Source organism: Epinephelus fuscoguttatus, linkage group LG16 (genome assembly GCF_011397635.1).
Source record: "Epinephelus fuscoguttatus linkage group LG16, E.fuscoguttatus.final_Chr_v1".
Classification (NCBI taxonomy): domain Eukaryota; kingdom Metazoa; phylum Chordata; class Actinopteri; order Perciformes; family Serranidae; genus Epinephelus; species Epinephelus fuscoguttatus.
In genome coordinates, this window is record NC_064767.1 from 21,135,631 (window position 1) to 21,157,895 (window position 22,265).

General features: G+C 42.7%; 1 protein-coding gene across 2 annotated transcripts in view; it reads right to left on the reverse strand.

The window, feature by feature from the left end:
• The window catches only part of zgc:171482 (zinc finger protein), a 72,036-nt gene that overhangs the window by 34,689 nt on the left and 15,082 nt on the right, over positions 1-22,265 (reverse strand). For both annotated transcript variants that reach the window (XM_049599913.1, XM_049599912.1), the window contains exons 2-4: positions 17,077-17,193; positions 11,505-11,597; positions 3,190-3,367 (exon numbers count right to left, since the gene is read on the reverse strand). In XM_049599913.1, coding sequence (XP_049455870.1) covers positions 3,190-3,367; positions 11,505-11,597; positions 17,077-17,187 — 382 coding nt within the window. In that variant the 5' untranslated portion in view covers positions 17,188-17,193. The remainder of the gene's footprint in view (positions 1-3,189; positions 3,368-11,504; positions 11,598-17,076; positions 17,194-22,265) is intronic.

The following is a 22,265-nucleotide window of genomic DNA, read 5'->3' on the forward strand; positions in this document are numbered from 1 at the left end:
CGAAGGAGGATATTCACCACATGAATTCAAATGCAAATGAAGTTTTAAATTAAATAAAATGAAACTGTTTCATTAAGTATACATAAACATGAAAATATCATGCATTCGTCTTCGCACAGACACACGCACTGTTTCTCCCAGACTACAGATGGAATACACGCTCACACGTGTATGTTTGAGAGCTCTAGGTTTAGATCACACTGATTGAGAGTGAGAGCAAAGAGCAATAGATTGCTGTGGGCCACATCTGTGCAACATAGACGAGGGTCGGGAGGCAGCCATGAGCACTCCAGGGACCAGCCTGCAAGTGCTTTCTACTTACATCTATCCTACTGTACGTCTGAACCTTCCTCCTTCATCTTTTTTTTTTTTTACCTACATCCTCTTCTCTCATCTTTCCTCCCCTTGTATCCCTCTCCTCTCCTCTCCTCTCCTCTCCTCTCCTCTCCTCTTTGTGAGCTGATGAAAAAAAACAAAAAGAAATGGCAGACTTCCAGGTGACCTGCTACTCGTGACATGACACTGGTTACCATGGTGATTGCCCATTAATAGCCAACAGGCACTGACTTGTCCGCAGGATGCGGTTGTGGCTCACGCAGCGGAGAAGACTACGAATGTGCGAGCGGCTGCATGTGTGTCTGTGTGTGCATGTGGGTGTTTGGGTGGCGGATTGAATGTATAATCCACGCTTGAGAGAATGTGTGAAGACTTGTGTGTGTATGTGTGTGTGTGTGTGTGTGTGCATGAATGAAGCTCCAGAATAGGCTGTGTGTGTGTGTGTGTGTGTGTGTGTGTGTGTGTGTGTGTGTGTGTGTGTGTGTGTGTGTGTGTGTGTAAGGTACAGTACATGTACGAAAGAAATCATCTCTGCTCAAACTGTTTATTTGATCACAGGGAGGGGGTGTTAGGTCCTCAGCCAAACTGTGCGAGAAAGCTCACAATGCCAGATGGCATGTCCAAATGTGCCGATTCGCCATCTACAATGTGTCAATGACTGTAGAGTTATAACGACTGTGACTACGCAGCCACAATACAACACGTTTAAAACATTTATATCATGGACAAAGGCCCACTCACTCATGATTTTAAGCCCAAATGAGTCATCCCACTTCTTTCACAACAACCATCAGCTCACTGATAACAAATGACGAACATGCATGAAGTGTTGACCACTGACCATGAGGGTGAGGTGTGCTGGTTTATGTGTATTTTTGGTGTGTGCGCCTGTATTGACTTGACTCAAGCCCTGCACGCTGATTGGTTGCTCATACCTTGATGTGTCTTCGGGCTCTGTTCACATAGTTACTGTATCTATGGCTGTGTCTGCGCTCATCTCACCAACCACACCCACTCACATTCCCTTTGCTTGCCTTCGCCACGCTATCATCTCACTTACTAAACTCACCCCTATAACTCACTTACTGTCATTTCATTTTTCTGTTTATTAATCGCAAAGACAAGGCCATCCTCATCCTAAAAGCTCTGGTGCAGCATTCCTGCGCGTTTGTGTGTGCCCGTGCATGAGTGAAGCTCCTGAGCTCTGACAGCACTGTGGAACGGCACGTGCTGAGCAGCAACAGGGAGACATCCTCGTGTGTATTTTTCCTGTCCATCCCTTGTTTTCCCACCCTTTCTTTTCCCATGACTGTAATCTCTGCACACTGGAGCAGAAGTAAGTGTCTTTCACGGAGTGGGGCACAGAGAGTTTGCATGATGGTGTGTGTGTGTGTGTGTGTGTGTGTGTGTGCGCAGGAGGAGGAGGCGGTGGTTTGGAGTGTGGTGTGATGTGTGAAAGGGGAGGGAGCACAGGTACACTGTCTGCTCCCCACCTCTCAAGGGCTTCTCCAACACACATGGCCTGTGCTTTTCACTCCCCTTACTGTTTGTTTTTTAGCTTGTTTCTGTATCTCTGTTAGTGTCCATGTGTCCTTAGATGCAAGTAAATGCGCATGCATCAGTCATCTTGCTTACGTGTGTTTCAGACCAGTGTGTGTGTCTGTGCGCACAAGGCTGTCAGCTTGGCTGTGCATCTTCTGCAGAGCACTCATCTCAGAGCGATCATGAAGGCTACTTTTGACTTTAATCGCTCCTGAAATCCTCCTCTTCTTCTCTCCCAGGTCACTCTTCCTCTCTTCTTGCTCTGGTTCCCTTGTTTCTTTTCCTCCAGGTCCCACTGTCACAAAACCGTGGAAACTCCACGGCAACGGCTGTACAGAAGTGACACTTTTCCAAAGTAGGCCAAAGTTTAACAAAAGTCACTCAGGGGCGTGATTATAACACTCCATTTTGTAGCGATTGCATGTTTATAGCTCTGTGAATTTTTACTTTGAATCCAATTTGAATCACATTATGTAAAGCTCCCCTGGAGACGACTCACCAGGGCTGACACTTAAAAAAAAACATGCTAATCTTAAACAATCATGAGCATGAACAAAAATATTAAATTGTCTTGATTTGTTCAGGAGATTTTTTTTTTTTTTTTTTTACAAATCATAAGACGTTTATAAATTAAAATCTGTCTGTGCGCTTCACCTTTAAAGTTTCACTTGTTGGGCCTCTGGCATGTTAGTGTTACCAGACATTTCCCTCTGATATCCAGGCTAGACGTTTTGACTGAAGCATGACTAACGCTCTCCAAATCCACTTCCGATAAAAATGTATGCTTTGAACTCAAAATAATTCTCAGTCCAGCGATGCATGTTGCATAAACTGGGTGTCTGGATTATATCAGCGTATGCGAGCAGAGGTGAGTGTGTGTTTTTCGACCAAGTTAATTACCTCGGTCTTCAGGGAGGGCAGGCTCTGTGTGCAAACACCATGATTGGAATCCAATAAAGGTATTGATCAGCTAGGGCTACAAGGGATGATCACCAAAGCAGCAGTTTACAGTCAGATGTTTGATGGTTTTATAGTGTTGAGTTTCACTTGCAAGTCTGACCAAAAGTCAGACAGACAAAGACCAATGGGCTCAAAGAATCATATTACTACTCTATTCTCTTTGTACACCAAAACTCATCTGGCATGGTCACTCCCTGGACTTCTCTTACTGCTATATGCCTGCTGTGATCACAATGAAATCACTGCAGCTCAGGTATTGTAAAATGCATGGCTCCAGCAGTGCATGTTTGGATGTCTGAGTTTGATCTTGTTGCTAAAATCAAACCTATACAGGCAGAGGGTGTGAGATACCTGTATTTGTAGGGTTGGTCATGGCTGTTGGTAGGCTTGGCGGCTCCCCCAGCACCAGGCGTACTCTCTTGGCATGGGTTTTGCCCTGGTAGTGCGACTGGGCCACAATGGCGGAGGTGAAGAACATGTTACACAAGGTACAGCACTTGTTCCTGTCCACCTCTGTCTCTGCACAGTCCTACAGGAGGAGAGGAGGGGGAGATGGGGAAAAAAATAAAGTGTTGTGAGACAAAAATGGACCACAGGGGAGCAGAGGGTTGAGGGAGGTGAAAAGAAAAAGAAGAGTTGTGGATGTGAAGAAAGGAATGATGTGAAAAGAGAGGCAGAGAGAGGTGAAGGTGAGAAAAGGAGAGAAGAGGCAGGGGGAGATGAGAAATGGGAAGTTGTACACTTTGCAGTGACCCTGAGAGCTGGGGCTGTTTCTCACACACACAGACACATAAGACACACATACAGACACAGACACACACAGACACACACGCACACACAAAAGCAAAGAGGAGGCTGATCAAATATTCATCTGTCTCTCCGGGCTGAGACTGTGGCTTGGCCCTTTCACCGCTGCTGGTTCATTACTAATGATGAGGGGGAGTTGCTCCCCATGGGAGAGGGAACACAAACAAAAAGACCAACCGCCTGATTGACACAAATGTACACATGCAAATACACAAGATCACACACACACACACACAGACAGAATTCAAGAGATATTCCCCCCTCTCTCTCTCTCTCTCTAGCAGTTTCTGTCTGTTTCTGCCCATCAGTATGGAAAAACTAACTAAACTAAAGAAAAAAAATAAAATACACTGTAGGCTGCATGTCAGGAAAATGACACCAATTCAGTATTGTTTTAGAAACCATACAAAATTGCAAGTAATGATGGAAGGAATCATGGTACCTGCCTATAAACCTTATCATTAACAGGTGCACAATATTTCAAAACTGAGCAATAACTCTTCACAAAATTACTGCAACTACGGACAAAAACTGAGCAGAGGAATATGAGTACAAAGATCTGCATTCAGAGACATACACAGGAGTGTATCTGTGCTCCCAGGGTCCTTTGTTGTCCGATATTCTGTGAACACACATCGACTCTCCTATTGTGTTCGTGCCATTTTTTGCTACTCTCTGTCCCTAAAATAGCATCGGTTTACTCTGCATATCAATACATGAGACATATCAGATGAAGAGCAGAAATTAAAATATAAGATTTAAATAGACGAGTAATACTGACAGTTTCAGAGCCCCTTTCCAGGTCTTTTTCTCTGACCATTACCTGTTAAAAAATGGGAATTAAACCTGGCCCTAGACCTCTTCTCTAACCCTACTGTAAGTTAGTCATTTTCCCTTCCTCAATTGGTTAGCTCTTATTTTTTTTAATTAACTAATTCTTATAACAGTTGTTTGTTTGTTTTTACATTTTTGGCTGTAATTAATTCTGAAACTGTTCCCTTAACAAAAAGACAACTGTAGACAAAGACCTGTGCCAGTGCAAGTTCATTACTCTTAGAGTCATAATTCTAGTCCCCTAACCTATCCCATACATTAAGCGAATACAGAGCTGGGGAACATCTTTTTCCAACTCCCATAATATGCTAAGTGGAGCTGGGGAACACAGGAACGTGGGAACATAAGACCCCTGGGAGAGCACACAATGTAAAATTGAGGAGCATAGGACCCTTTGCTATGTTCCCATTATGTGCTATGCGGAGCTGGGGAACATAGGTCCCTGGGAAGATACGGCCCTGGGAACATATCAAGAACCCACAGACACTATACTTAAGTCTTTTTATGGTATGTTCTAAGCTCCTTGTTGTTCCAGTTAAAGAAAATCAAAATGCGATGGCATGCAATAACATATTTTTGTGTGCTTCTAACTTTGTGGCTCCAGTTGGGGATGGCCCTTTTTTGGCCCCTGGCATAAAGCAAGGTTATAAAGACATGCTTTTCTGAGCTTGGTGAGATATAGTTTTGACGGGCCTGGACAAAGACCTGACCTCAACCTCATCCAACACCTTTGGGATGAATTTAGACTGACATTGCAAGGCCTTATCATCCAGCATCACTCCCTGACCTCACTAATGCGCTTGTGGCTGAATAGAAGTAAATCCCTGCGGCAAGGCTCCAAAATATATATATATATATATATACAGTATATACGTATACTCGGAAAGAGATCTCACTGTGAATAATCACATAAAGGTGTGATGTTCACCAGCCCACATACTTTAAATATCTGAATTAAAACAGGAATGGTATAACATATAAAAAGAAAACATTGATCAAATATGTTTTGTTGTCTCCAAAGAGTTGCAATGTTTCACGCTTTCAGTGCTATTTTTTAAAAAGTTTCACAACTTTTCAGTGTTTCATCTTCTCGCTGCTCATTTTGAACCACCACCTTCTCACTGTCTGTTCAACAATGCTCTTTAATTTTGTCTCTGCCTCTTCTTCAACTCCTTTTCTATTTGTTTGCACATCTCTCTGCGTCTTTCTTTCTTTCTCTCTCAGCGCTCTCTTTAGTCCAGGTGTCAAGTCGAGTTGGGGGAGAGGAACCTCAGTCTCTTTGAGATAGAGGACAATAATAGAAAAGTGTCTGCGACACCATACAGTATCTGAATGTGTGGGTGTGTGCTGTGTGTCTCTGTGGATGCATGTGTGTGTGTCTTGTGTCAGCCCTGGTTAGCATCACAGACAGTAGATGTGAGAGTTAAGGACACCTTTACCTCCCAGGCTTAGCTTTGTTTCTCAGCCGTCCCATCTCTCCCTTTCTCTCCTCCTCTTCTCTCTGTGTTTCCTCCCTCACTCTCTCCTTCTCTTGCTTTTTGTCTTTTTTGCCTCGCCTACAATATCAGCCTTTTTCTCTCCCTCCTTCCCTGCATCCTCCCTCCCCCCTCTGGGCACCAGTCTCAGTGACTCTCTGTGTTGTGGGATGAAATATTTATCTGTATTGGCAGGCCCTCGCCACCCCCTCTCCTCCTCCTCCTCCTCCTCCTCCTCCCCCTCCACCGCCTCGCCTCCTCTCCTCCCCCGTGTCTGTCCCTGCTGTGATCATGTTAAGGGCTTGCTCTGAACTGTCCCATTCCCTGCTCCTCCATCTCCACCAGTAACTCAGATTCCCTCTCCTTCTCAGTTGGTACAAATTCATTTTGTTGTGCTTTATTAGCGTGCGAAGCATTGTCTCATGTTGCCAAAGGAAGAGACAGAAAGTGTGTGTAGATTTGTGTGTGTGTGTGTGTGTTTGTATCTGAAGTAAAAACAGCTTATCTATATTTATTATCTCATGATCTTTATTCATGTTTGTATCACGGGAGAAACAGTCAGTGCCCATGAGGACAAGACTCCTCTCCTTTTCCTCTCCTCTCCTCTCCTCTGGAATAAAGTTTTTTCCTCCCTTGCTCCATCCATCCCTCTCACCTACATTCCCCTGCTTCCTCATTATCATCTCTCATTGTTCTGTTCCACCTCCTCTCTTATGTGTACTTTCTGCTCCTCCTCTTGTCTCTTCCACTATTCATCCTATTGTTCTTTCCCTCCACTTCCCCCCTCTCGCCTACTTTGTCTGCTTCCTCCCTCCCATGGGCAGCGCTGCTGAGATCTCGTTCTACCCAAATCTTGTTGTACCAGGATGAGGAAAATCAACCGCAGCGAGCCAGTGTCCCACAACTGCATGTTTTTTTGACTCAGGACAAAGAGGCTGAGATGATTCTCTGTGGCAGCCTGCAGTGGTCTCACACCTGTCAAAACTCACTGAAAAGTAAAAGAAGCAACCGACAGAGATGGGACTGAAACACAAAGAAGCATCGTCTTGAAAGGAGAAGGCAACGCAATCCTGTCGCTCAATGACAGATGTTACACGAGGGATTTAGTGACAGTGCGGGGAAAGTTTTAAACAATCTCAAGTGTGTGTGGGTGACTGACATATGAATAATTGTCAGCTCATTACAGCTGCCACTCCACTGAACCACTTTAAACAATAAACAGCATCTCTGACTCACTGTTTCCCTCCATCGTCTGTCTCCACTGGAAAGTCATCAACCTTTCCGTTTCTTCATTTTTGATTTCTCGATTCCTACCTTCGCTCATTTCAATTTCCCTCTTTGTATTTTGTCCCTCACAGTCTCTACCTGTCGCACCTCACACATCTGTTGAGACTGATTTGCATGCGACCTAATTGTCGAGTGTGTTTCTGTTTGTGTGTGCACATGCCGCATGTACGCCTGTTTATGCGCTGCCTGACAGTGACGCCTGTATCGCAGAATATTTTGTGTTTGGGTGGCTTCATTCTGCTCATGCACCTAACAATAGATTCCTAATTAGCTGTGTTAATCTTCCTCTCCTTCTGTTTTGCTTTCTCTCTGCTCCTCCTCACTTCTCCCCCTGCTCTGTGTCGAGGCGCTGTGGGAAACATTGCTAAATATACACATGGAGCAGCACAGGGAAACAGACGCTCTCATTTGGAGTTTGAAGAAGCGCTGAAAGTGTAAATTGAAAGGACCGACAGTGCAAATATAGCATTAGAGGAGAATAAAAGGCGAGGGGGAAAGAAAGCGTTTTGTTATCTCTTGCCCTTTGCGCAGGTAGAAAACTGCACAGACGGAGAGAGAGAGAGCAGGGTGGAGGATACTGGAGAAAAACGGATAAAGTCCCCTCCCCTTTCATCTGGGAGCACCTTTACGACCTACTTTCTCTATGTTTGTTCTGTGACAAACACTTTCACTTACACACAAACCTCGAGGCATGGCATTTTACACCGGGTAGATGTTGGCATTTCATTTCACTCTGCGAAAACCCTTTCCTGCTGCTCCCATTGGACTGCACCATGTCAATCAGTACAAGACAGAGGGGCAAAAACACTAAGATGAAGTGCAGAGAAAAGCAAAACTCCCCCTGGGAGGAAAAAAAGATGAAAGAGATGAAAGAAGAAAACTTTATCCCAAAATGAATGGTGAGAATTTCATCTCTGGAGAAGCGTTCATCTCACATCAGTTTTTCCCTGCATTGTCAGATAATCAATGTCACATCTCTGTGTGAAAGGTTATGAACAAATTGCTAGCTGTGGCGCTCACAGTACGTTACAGTACGGCAGAGGAGGTGAGTGTGTACGTGTGTGTGCACATGCTCTGTGTGTATTTGGTGTCCCATATGAGGTGAAAGCCAGGAGGGGCTGAGTCACGTCTTATTCACTTAGGGAGACAGATGGAGACGCAGGTGTGTATATTCCTACAGTATGTGCGAGCGTGTTTTTACACCAATGTGCCCTTGCCATGCTTATTTCATGAGTGTCTGCAGTGTGATGCATGTGTATGACCTCTTTACATCTTGGTGCACAGCTTGTGTTAAGAAACCCCCAGTCTGAGCCAACGTAGCGCCAATGACGCTACATGACCATCTACCCAACTCACCTTTGTAGGTACACCATTGGCTGATATTCATGTGAATGTATAGGATTGGGTTTTTTTTTTTATTTTGTTTTTTCCTCCCTCATGCCTGATGTTGTTTGTAATACGTTTCATAATGACTCTGATGAAGGCCACAAGCTAAAACGCATTGGTCTTGTAATGTAAATGAAGTTGTTCTCTATCCTACAAGTGTAACTGAGGTTTTGACATCTTGAAACTCTCTTCCCTCACGTGGCTTTCCCACATTGGAATTTTTGGGACTGTGTCTTTCCGATGCAGACAATCCCAAGTGAAAAGTACTTCATGCAGTGATTCCAGGTGTGCAGAGATGAGAAAGTAAGCAGCTTTTTTACACTTTACACAACAATTTTGATGTGTACAAATAAGTGCAACACTAAAAATGCCCTCCAAGAGAGACTGCCTTAAAATGTGCGCCATTATCCGCACATTTAAGCAATTATTGCATCTGTCTTCTCTCTCTCTGACGACCAGCTGGTCACTTTGCCCTCCAACCAAGTGATACCAATACCAATAGGATACTTTATTTGATACCTTTTTTTCTTTCTTATTCAATATTCATCATGTGGAGGTATTCCGTTGACTAAAATGCTCCCATTTGTTTGAACATTTGGGAGGCATCTTGGCAAGCCGAGCTGCCATCTCCATCAAATGCACCACGCTCGACTTCACCACAGACTGTAAGGTTGCAGCTGCTGCATGTCCCATTAAGATTCGGTGATTGGCTTCAAGCAAAACTACACAAATAGTCTTTTTTTCTAGATCTGGGTACAAAAGGGACTGAATGCAGGTATGGTTTGACTGGAGAAGTTTCAATACTACTTGGTACTGAGTTATTTAGGTCGATACCTTAAAGTTAGCTAGTACCAATAACCAGCCATACTGGTTATTGATTGATTATTTGCTGTAGATAAAAAGAGAATAATGATAGGATCTTTTAGAATTTAGTCATTCACTCATTCATTTTCTGTGACCGCTTTTCCTCTTGGCGGTCAGGGGAGGCTGGAGTCTTTCCCAGCTGACATGGGGCTAGAGGCGGGGTACACCCTGGACGGGTCGCCAGACTATCGCAGGGCTGACACATAGAGACAGGCAACCATTCCTGCTCACATTCACACCTACGGCCAATTTAGAGTCACCAATTAACCTGCATGTCGCTGGACTGTAGGAGGAAGCCGGAGTACCCAAAGAGAACCCACGCTGACACAGGGAGAACAGGCAATCTCTCACCTGGGATTCGAACCAGGAACCGTCTTGCTGTGAGGAGACAATGCCAATCACTGCACCACCATGCCACCATCTTTTAGAATGGTTCTCAAAGTTGAGGCCAATATAACAGTTACGCAAAGACTTTGGATTCATATGGATAAAGGAAACAGGGCCTTGAGACACACTACATGTGACTGTGAGGGAACAAACCCATTCATGGACACGACAAACTTCTGGTTAGTAAAAGCCGACCAAGACCAAATCAAGGTAACACATAGCAACAAAGACCATCAATCTATCAACATGTATGTAAATCAGACACCTGGCACTGCTGTGTTCTTGTTATTGGTCCAAAGAGAGAACTACCATTCCACTTGGTTGCTCTGGCTCCTGGTATCTGAAGCTGTGAAACCACATCTGTCTTTATGCTTCAATTGATGGAAACTGAAATACCTATAAACTATTTCCTTTGAAGATGTATGCTTGCAAAACACAACATATTTGTCTGGGTTTTGAACTTTACATTGGTAATTTACCAAGAGCAACCTGATATCACTTACGTTTGACGCATTTGCAGACATCTGAGTTTCCTAGTTTTTATTACAAATTTTCTGTCAGTGGAGGACGGAGGGTCATTGTCGTACTGAGTTAATTGGCCCTGCACTCTGGCTCAGGGTCTTGGCTGTAGCAATGCACCGTTTTTGGAGCAGCTCCACCTCTTCCCCTCTTTCTCGCCTCGCCCTGGCACAGCTAGATTTGTCAGTTAGTTTGATAAGCTTTACTTTTCCACCAGCTGTGTCCTCAAAGTGTGTACTGTATGTATTCTGTGTATGTGTGTGTATTCTGCCATATGGGACTTACAGGCTTGTCGGATAAATGGGGCACACAATGTACAATAGTAAAGCTCCTTCTTCACAATAGACTATTACGTTCACATTTTCTTTTCGCAAATACACACACACACACACACATGCACACAAAAACAGGCGCAAACACACACAAAGACCCACAATTACAAAGTCAAAATTTAATCAACAGCTAAATAGCAGTTGTGCTTCATGTTAGAAAGCCCAACAATTCACTGTGGACGTAAATGCAACCTTAGCATACGCTACAATTGCAAAACGGTTCCCTAGAAATATGCAGACACAATGGCCCACCTACAACACACGCACACTGACACACAAACATCAGTAATGCACTGACCTCCCTAGCCATAGCCTGCAATAGTCCGATACTGAGCTGCTCTGTGGCGTCTGCCTCCACTAAATCTTGCCAGAAACGCCACAGCTAAGGCATAACCTCTCCTGGGAGAATTATAGCGCACAACTGCACACAACAGATCAAACAAATATTCCCATGAGCATGTGGCTTCAATGGCTAAGCTTGAGAGTGAACAGGTCCAGGAAAGGATTAGACTGAGGCCTCAGTTTTTTTTTGTCATGTATATACATGAAAACATGCTGTAAATTTAAACATTTCAACATACAAATAAATGTTCCTCCAAAAACATCTTCACTGTTTCCTCAGTCAGTGATTACACTATAACGGGCCAATCATTGAGTCGTTTAGTTCATTAATGAATCTTAAAAGCTTAGAAGTCAGAATTAAGATAGAAAAAATAAATTTGATTAACACTGTATGCAACACAGTCACAGAAACACACACTCAGTGGGAGCATACTGGGTTATCTGGCCGCAGTCTCTTGGAAGGTGGTCCTCCATCTTCCGGGTGAAGCATGTAGAACAGACGTACCTTGTTTGCATGTTTCTTACTCTAAGAAAGAGACAGAAAGACAGACAAACAGAGAGTGTAAGAGTGTCAGCCAGTGAACTGAGTTTTATTTTATCAAGTGAGCCAAGTGGAAAAAAAAAATCAATGACTGTCACTCCACCTTGGCTACTCCCTCCCAGCTTTTATCTCTGTTTCAGCTGATGATGCTAGAAGACATTTTGCCCCCGGCTGGGTGACTAATGGCTAGGGCCAGTCTCAGCTTTCTGGGAGCCCTGAGTAAGATGTTGGGAAAGGGGAAGTGGGAGCTCAGGACTCCTTACTTCACCTGTACACACTGGCACCAACTATTAGCCAAAACTGCTAAAGGAAGTAAGACAATCATTTGTAAAACCCTAATTACAAAAAATAAAATGATAATATCCAGATTATAGATATTTATATATAAGCAAAAAGGCAGATAATAGATTAAAGGGGTAGTTCAGATTTTTTGTAAGTGGAGTTATATATGGTACTCATTCATAGTCAGTGTATTACATACAGTAGATGGCAGTTAGCATGCCCACACTTTGGTTAAGTGGCAGAAGCTAAGCAATGTACTGCTATGGACGGGGCAGCAACAAAACATATTTTAGATGCCATCCAAAAGTCCTACCTAAAAAAAAGTCTACAACAGTTTGAGTGTATGCTATATTGAGAGTATTTTCAGTAGGGCTGCCCCTGCCCCATTTTCCTAGTTGACCAATAGTTGTCATTCAGCACCATTTGTCGACTAGTCACCCGCATGTTTACAATATTATCTTAATTATTAAATTATATATTTTTGAGCGAGCTGCCTCTTAATTACACTGTCTGCAGAGCAGTAATGATTGTGCTAAGTGGCTAATGGGCATGTAGCTACTTCCATGTTTCAGATGGTACGCCATGTTTGTAGTCGACGAATGAAGATGAGTTTACATATCACCTTGGGTTTGTCCTTCACCTTCTCAAAATGATCCCACACTTTGGATTTCCTGCCCGACATGTTATTAACTAGCCTGTGGAATAACCACAGGTACCAGCCCTGGAAATTTGGGGCTGTACAAATGCCACATCCTTAACTGCCTGGAAAATGTAAGGTCAGGCTCTGGGTGCTACTATTGCACCTACTCTGTGCCAGCTTTCAAGAGCATGGTGGCACTGTATAGGCTATTTACCTGAAATCCTGAGTGCAGAGCTGATCTTCTTCCAGGAGCTGTTTATAAGTGTGTAGGCCTATCGTCCGTGGGACAGATGTAAAGCTCTGGGTAGCCATGCACTAACATGATCAACTTTTCCATGTGTATCAGACTGAATATTTACAGAAGAAGAGAAAGATACCTGTCGGCTGTGATTGGTTTGTAATGTGACTCCTGTCTGACTGCTGAGCGTGGCCTCTTCCTGTGTTTGACCTTTCAAATTAACTTCCCACATGGTCCAGTCGTATAGGTTTTGATTTATTTTGACAAGGCGCAGCTCCTAATAGAGTTTCACATTTGTGTGTGACTATGCGATCAATGAAATCTTGCCGACTCATGACCTATCTGGACGACTATCGTTTGGTCGACCATCAGGGGGCAGCCCTCATTTTCATTGCTTTACCTTTCTGTAAAGCAGCACGTTCCAACAGGGAAGTCTACGCTCTTGTCAAAGATGCCAGACTCCATTGACAAAAGCAGTCATTTTTGCTTGCTGAACACAGGAGCTGCAGTCTACTGCAGTAAGTTTCTGTTATCTAACTTTGGTGAATCCAAATAAACCCTTTTAAACACCAAAGTCACACAATAATAATACCAAATAGACTGATCAAGTCATTGGTAGACTTTTTCTCAATGGAATCTGGCTTTAAAGAGAGCAGAATAATGGCTTCATTTCCCATTGGAAATTACAGTCTGGCACTGAGGTTGAGTAGTGAAAATATTCTCACTATAGTGAACACTCAAACTGATATTGATTTTTTTTGGTTGGGATTTCTTTTTAGGTGGCTAAACTACATTTTGTAGCTGTACATTGCTTAGCCTCTGCCTGCTCCTTCAAACTGGAGGCATGCCAGCTGAGATCTCCTGTATGTAATAATATGGATAAGTACCTCATAAAACCCCACTTCAAAAGATCTGTGCTATCCCTTTAAAATTAGTCCACATAATATCAAAAGCTTTTGGTAAGTAGATGGTTCAAGTACGTGTCTGTGCTGCTGTTGGGTGTTTGTGCTGCTTACTCATTTGTTTTTGTTGTATTTTCTCCCCACCTGTCTGTGGGTGTTTATGTCTGTCACAAACACTATAAGCTGTAATAAGCAGAAATATACAGCAGTGTTTATATGAAAGGACAGTGAGGCGTCCTTGAAGCTGCTTACTGTCACTTTAAAGCAGAACAATGAAAATCACTGGACATACTGCGGGGTAAAGATTAGTGCGTGTGTGTGTGTTTAGACAGCTCTGTGTGTTTGTGTACACGGTGAGACAGCTATCTCACTCTATACATATCCCTTTATTGGCGTGCTCTGACCTTCACACCTTTTCTACTACTATTAGCCATAAATCCCACTGCTGGTGCAATTTTCTAGGAGCAAGTGTTGACACTGTCAGAGAGATTGTATCGTTACTGCCACATATGCAGTCACATACACATTATTCTACGACAGAGTGCAGAGATACAATCAAAACTGGGTTCAGGAAAAGCATCAAGGGAGGAAAATGTGAAAGTTTTGGACAGATGAGAGACAGATGTGATTTAATGTCTTAAGATGGCTTTATCCAGAGCTGTAATTCCCTGTGAGGGAATCACTTTAACGTTTCCACCAATCGTTCAGATTATATCAAGGTTGGTGGAATTATTGTTTTGCAGAAGAAAATGTACTTCTAAGTTTAAGTGTATATCATGGCAGAACAGAACACAGAGAAAGCGAACGGGAGACTCTGACAAGACACTGTACTTGCTGCTCCAGTGCTTAGATTGGATCCTCTGCCCCCGGGACAAGAAGCCCCCCCCTCCTCCTCCCCTCAACCTCACATGCCTCCTCACTTGTCAGACTACTTTAATGCTTTTTGTCAGTGCTTGTGTGTGTGTGCGTGTGTGTCTAAGTGTATGCGTGTGTTTATAGGTGTATAAATGGTCATGCAGTTGATGGCTCTGGGATATGGGCTAAAAGCGGGACTTTGTGTCACCATGGTTACCCCTGTACTGACCCTCAGTGCACACCCTACTCTAATGGACTCTGCATGTCTGCCTGTCTCTTCTCCTGTTTTTTTTTTAGTTTCAAATCAAGTTGGAGACAGGACAGAGGACAAAAAATGTCTCCCACGTCATCCTTGTTTATTTGTGTAGAGACTAAATCACAGTGTTTGTTTACAATAACCTCCTCATCACATATAAGAAATGGAACGGCGCTGAGCAAACTCTGCCTCAGTTGGTTCGTTTTTAGCCATCGAAAAAAGCCCCATCTTAAAAAATCTATATCACTTTAAGTGTACGTTATATATAAAATACTGCCACCACTTTACCTTGCCGTCAGACGGCACTTTCCAACAGGGAGCTGAAGCTGTTATCTCAAAGCCACCAGGCACCACTGACAAAAACATTCATTTTAGAACACAGGACTTGCTGGTCTACCACTGCCTTGATCAGTTACAGTGCAAGGTAAAGTGGAGAAAATATTCCAAATATGGTGTACTCTTAAACTAATATTGATTTTTTTGGGGTGGCTAAAATATGTTTTGCTGCAGCCCCGTCCACAGTAATACATTGCTTAATCTCAGTACTGTTAGATTTGTTTTATCAAAGGTGCTAGCAGAGCAAAACCCTATATAAAATGAGCACAGCAGAAATGTCGGACAGTTCAGACCACTGTGTTTGACTGTATCTTCAAACATATGGCTGAAAAAAAGTTCGCCAAATTCACACATCTCCGCAAATCAACACAGTTGCAAGTTGTCTACCTGAAAGAGTTAATGTGACTTCACGGTGATTTAATCTATAAACACTGAATGTATCTCACTCACACGTGATCAGATTCACATCCTTAACACGAAGAACCTCAATATTTTGTTACAGTATCAGACATTGATGGTTCATATTGACTGTCTACGGTGCAGGGGTGCAAATGGTGTGGCGTTTATCTGATCCCTGAACAGTTTGACCACTGAATGGGGGACAGAATTGATGTGTAAAGGTGAGGGAGCAGCATGAGCGAGAGCCTTTAAAGATATTAAAACTTTTGTCTCACTCGTAGTCCATCTACATGAGTCAGTTTATGGATGGTAGTAATTGTTATTACCTCTGCCAAGGAGGTCATAGTTTTGGTTTTCCTTCTGGTTTGTTTGTTGGTTTCTTTGTCAGCAAAATTATGGAAAAACTAATGGCCATATATTAATGAAACCTGGTGAAAGCGTGTAGCAGGGGCCAACAAAGAGCCATTAATTGTTGGAGCAGATCTGAATCACAGGCAAGATAAAATAATTATTTTTCACTTTCATTAACATAACAAGATAAGGCATTTGGCGTTGGCAGAGGTCTGCGTTTTCTGAGTGCCCTTCTAGTTGCTAAATGTTTGTTGTCTTAACTGAACTGCAAAAGTGTACAACTTCTGGTGTTTTTGGCATTATGCAAAAAGCTTCAGGTGCATTACTGCCATGTTTGGAGTAGGGATGGACTCCAGAACCCTGGACTCCTCAATAATTCATCCCCCATGATAGTCCTGCTTTCTTTAGCTCATTGTCCTCATCTCTGTGTCTCATGTAAAACACTCTGAGTTACCTTGCATATGAAATGTGCCTTTCCTCACCTTCTATCCTTATCGTAGCTAACACGCTCAAACTCCCTGACTTCAAATTATCCCTTGTCTCCTCGATCTGCTGACCTCTATGGAGACCTATTGTAAAGGATGACAATGAAGAAATGCAGTGACTCAGCTTGCCCTTTTCTCTGCACAACTCAAGGCTCTGTGTTTTTTGTCAGACTTAGGTTGAGAGACAGAAATAGATTACTTTCAAGTGCATGTGGTCGGTACACACACGTGCAGACGAATACACGCTGTTGTTGTCCTTGCTTAATTCTCTCCAGATAAGGGTCTTGTCCTCATTAGTCTGCTTGTTAATCCCAATTGTGTGTTGTAATCAAGGACGACCTCAATGCAGTACAGGCACGCAAGAGCCCGTGCATATGTGTCCGTGCACACAAATACACATGCATCCCGGTTAAATAATGCACAGGGCTGATTATTAAATGGCCATTCATTAAATTACTCTTTGGGAGTCTGCTGAGAGGTAGACTACATTAAAACAAGGAGTGTGCGTGTGTTTGTTTGTGTGCAAGTGACTAGCATTACCATGCTGCATTAAGTCTATGTATAATGGATGAGCACTGTTTTGAACGGCACAAGCACAAATTGGTACAAATAAGGCTGATGCAAAGTGTACAGTGCAGGAATCTGCTTGTCAAAGCAGTGATCGCAGCTGCATTTTCTTGTTTTGTGAGAACATTCCTGTGTGAGCAGAGCTGGACTCACCTCATAGTGAGCGGTGCGCTGGGACTCGGAGATGAGCTGGGCATTGCAGATGTTACAATAGCTCTCTGTGAACAAGCCTCCATCCACGACGCCCGCAGACTTCATCTTCATCTGAGACTACACAAACACACACACACACCCAAACACACCCAAACACAGGCAAATGTGAATATGATTAAAATGCAGAACGGGATAAAAAGTCAGTGAACCTTACAGTGAGTGTTGGAGGTGCATGAGCAATTTGGGAAATGTTTTCCTTCGGAGTGACGGATTCATCATGACAGTTCAGCCCAAATATATGTTGATCCTCTCTGTCAGAACATCCTCTCATGGATGATTTTGGCTCCAGTCTTGGAAACAATGGCCTGAGGCTCTGGCTTGAGTTCCTGCATTTTACTTGGCAATAAACTTTTAAATATATATATTTTTAAAGTGTTTGGAATCATTTAGAAACACCCAACATTCAGCTAGAGCTTACCTTAGCTATGGTTTTATTGACAATATATAGACCAGGGAAACCTAAATAGTTTGGAAACCAAGATGCCAATATCTTCCATTACAAAGTAATATTTAATCATCAAACATAAATGTACTCATTGTAAAGAATGGACCCTTTGAAATGGTGCATTATTGATAAATACAAGTCTTATAAGCATGTTGATATTGTTGTTATTCAAGGTGGTCTTAATCTTAATGGTATAATGCATTGGGGATATAAATTATAGAAATAAATCTGCACTAGTAACTCCAATAAAGAAAGGAATGCAGTGGAGTAAAAACTCAAATATTACCCTGTGAATTGAGCAGTGGTGGAGGGGGATGTTGGACACGTTCCACCTCTGCCTTCTGTAGTACAAATTAAAGCCCAGGAACATTGTTTAAGAGTTTGAGAAAGTTTGAGAAACTTTAGTCTTTAGTTTTCTGGCCAAGTTATTGAACCAAAAATGATATGCCCTTGTTATCAGTTGCTTCTTTCTTTGTCTCTAAGATTGGAAATGCTGAGTATGCGTTGATTATTCACTCTTAATGTATAGTGACGTGGAATTGAAATCATGAATACAACAAAGAGGAGTCAAAACAATTCCTGTTTTGCAAGAAACATTTTCATCTCTCCATCTCCATAGTGAGTTTGTATACAGTCTCCACTTAAAGCTCTACTCTGCAGCTCCACTTATAACTTTCCAACAGCTTTAGTGCACTGGGCTCCAGTGATGTGGAAAAACTTCTACTTCTGGTCAGTCTTGACTTTGATTAATAATAGAACAAACTCAACCAGCCTCAACTTGTCCTTACTTGAATATACTGTATGTTTATTACAACATAAATCTGTTCAGAGAAGCCTCTGATTCAGTGAGTGTGCATGGATAGAGATATACCTAACTCTTACAGTAATGTTCCATTCACTCAGCCTATCCTTTCCCATGTCATACAGGATCATGGGTAATCGTGCTACCTTAGAGGTGTTAAAACAATGTTGTGTCACCCTCTGTCTAGACTTTTTGTCATGGAACTGCAAAAGCATTTGCAAGGTCCTTATCTTATCTTAACCTCCAGAAATTCACATCCTCCTCGCATAAAGGATGCTAAGTGTGACGGACTTAAAAGGCCTCTTGGGTTAAAGGGCCATCCACACTGAGACCGATAACGATGTGAGCATCCACACTGGTACAGCATAATATCCCGTAAAGGGTGGCACCAAGCACATGCTGTATGTTCCAGCTATGTAGACATCTTAAGACAATAGATACTATCAGCATCTCTATCATTCATCAAATCTCTCTGAAAGTGATACAAACGATATAATTCACCATTGTCACTGTCATTTTTAAAACAATATATTATAGTTACCGTTTTTGGTGTGAACGGCCCTTAACTACCATAAAAGCATAATTTTTCGACAACTGCTAGTGAATAACAATCACAAAGCATGTCTTGCCAAATTAAATTTGACTTTTGACATTCAATTTTGCAAGTTTATACTTACCCAAGACCTGCCAGTGTTCAGAGATGTATGCAAAGGGGTGAGAAATCCCTAGCATTTATTTCTCAGCACCGGCAAGAGATAATAACGCTGTAAAGCAGTACAGTATAGCCAGTAGCACCTTTCATGAGGATTACAGTCTCTGAAGTAAATTGTTAAAAGGTCTCCAGCAAGAATCCCTGGTGAGAAACGCTGTCTTAAAACCTTGTCAGTGCTCGAATTGCCCAACCAGTAAAACCATAGAGACCTGAGCGTCCCACTGGGAGCCGTGGCTCTGGGTTCTTAACAACCTGGCAGCAGTGTTTTCTTTCACTTTTATACTGAGTACGGTAATAGAAAATGGTTTAATGATGTGCTCTGCGGTCTTGTGTTCAATTTTCTATTCTCTTCATTATGTGTGCCCTGTAGGCACTGACTCTGACAGGGTTAGGGTGAGTAACGGGTCTGTAGGGATTGGTCCAGGAACATCAACCATTAAACTGGATGAGCTCCTTGCCCCAAGGAAGCGACAGGACAGGGTGCTTGCAGGGGCAAAGTGTTTTATGGAGCAAGATACATGAATGCTGCAGAGGTCAGCTCCAGTAACTTGAAAGAGTAGGGTCTTTAGTCCGGCACGGTTTCCTGAGAATCGCAGCATTAGTGATGAGATCAGAGAAAATCTACTCCATGTGTCAGCAGGGAAAAGCAGGGACTGGAATTGGTGTTCTTTATTTCAAGTCTAGTGTGTAATTACCTTTTAGTCAATGCACTGGCTCACAGAAGCACACACTCACACACACACACACATGTGAGCGCACCCACACTTCAACACACTACTGGTAATTACCCCTGTCTGTTCTCCGTGTCTGTTTAGTGCACCCTGGACCTTCCAATTAACTGCAGACATGCTGTATAGACACTTCCTCAATTATCTAGTTGAACCTAACAGTACAACCCCCATACATTAAAATTAAATGGCAATGCAGATGCATTCGATTTGGAGCAACACACTTTATTACCTTTCTGTGTGCTCGGTAAGTTACACCAGTCTGTGAGGTATAATATTCACTCTGAAATGTCACTGATGACAAGCTGGAAACTTGTTTTGTCTAGAGGCATGGATGCATTATTACCTTCAGTATGCGAGGTGTCCTGTGAGACATGATGGAACAGATATATTTTGCGAACTGACACATTTGATTTGCTGCAGAATTTGTGCCCTCCCAGAATTTTGTAGCAAGAAAAAGACCTTGCGCTGCCTGTCTGGACGTCAGCCAGGCAGAAGCAGATCTATCTTTTAATCTTCAGGCTAATTAAAAGTGATTGTGACTGCAGAAATATCCTTATCTTCCTAATATCTCTATTACCTCTGATTATTACATGCAAGATGGGAGATGTAGACTAATTAATAGAGGCAATCTGTTGGTGAGATTAATAGAATGGCAGGCCCAATGAAGCGAAAAGATGGAGAGACAGATAGTGGGGAAAAATAATGAAAGCGGTAAGGAGAGAGGAAAAAAGAGAGGGAGGGGGAGGTTTATAATTGGTGCACTGGACGTGATGTCTTCATGTTACATGGGTTTAGAGGTCTTAATGAGAAAGTGGTTTCATTTCCACCATACCAGGCCAGAGCAGTTGTTCAATGGACTGTTCCTGTAGGTTATGTTTTATGAGGATCTAATTCTTGCAACTTTAGCAGCGATTTACAAACCAGCATGAACCACAAGTAGGTATGTGTTATATTTAGTATCAGCGGGCAGTTCAGTTTCAGTTCATCTTTTGATTCCTGCTTTATAGTTCAGCATTCTAGTGTTACAGTGTAATTAGCACCTTATTTTTGGCGCAGAGGTCATTGGAAACTATGTAATCAATGATGCTGGCATTGACCATTTAAAGTAAAGACTATGAAGTTAGATTTCAGGGGAAAGGCTCTGCTCTTTGAGGGAACTCTTGTGACGTGTGTACATCTTCAACCCCTTACCACCAAAATATATTACTATCATCGGGCTTTACTGCTTATGATTACATTGATACTTGATCTTTGCCATTGTTACACCCGTTTACTAATATTGAGAACCAAGCTATGTGAACCAAGCATTGGATTTTAGGGTGCTTTCAGACTTAAGAGTTGTCTTGCTTTGGTTCGAATCAGGGACTAATTTTGTTACAAAGTTGTATAATTGCCTAGAGTTGGTTCGTGTTCTCATGGCAGCAATTACAGGCGGACCAGATAAAGTGCCTTGCGCGAGAAAGCTGCTCTTGATTGGTCAGAATTTCCATGCAGGAAAAACTTTCTAATGTCACAATGGAGGGACAACTACGCAGGTTGATTTTAGCGCTGCTCATCGTGGACTATATTGCTGTCATTGTTCATTTTAGTCAAACCATACAGTTTGAAAATGAGGTGCGGCTCCAACTAGAAAACAATGTTTTGATGCATTGGATGTGCTGAATGTGCATATTAAGGCAGTACAGGAGGAGGTGCACATTAATAATCCTCCAGGACTGTAACATGCTCATGTTTAACCCAAACAATGTGTCATGTGACTGCAGTTGGTTCAGATCGAAGTCAGAACACGTTCTCACCACAAATGAACCGCATCGGAGTTCATTTGTAACCGGACCAAGATCACCTCCTCAAGAAAGTCTCGGTCCAGTTGTTTTGGTGCACACCCGAGTGCAATTGCTGTGTTCATGCCAACCCAAACGGACCGCACCTACAAACAAATTTCAGTTCAACTGAAGCGAACCAAATAGGGCAGGTGTGAAAGCACCCTTCGATAAAGTTAGAGCAAAGAGTTCTGTTGTGCTGCTTCGGGGGCAAGGGTTGCATCCACAAAAAAGAGCATGTTGTGTATTCAGTGTTAAAGAATCCAAGTGGCAACAAGGATTCTCGTATTTTGCAGGAAGGAGTAATTATAGATGATTATTGAATGTTACTAAGCCAACAATACCAAAATTATAGGTTGGGGGTGGCAGAGGAAACTGTTTCAGGAAGTGGTGTTGGTGTGTCAGGTTAAAATGGCTGTTAGGGTTGGACGATATGGTGTATTTAATACGACAGTAGAAATGTATACATCAGGAGAGATTTGGCAAAACCATTTCTACCACAGGAACTATTCTGCGCAGGGCTGGATTCTCTCAGTCTCAAATCCAGCTGCCTCGCAACTGCAAGGTATTGTGATTTGAGCAGACATGGAGGAGGAGAGTGAAGTTATAAATACAGAAA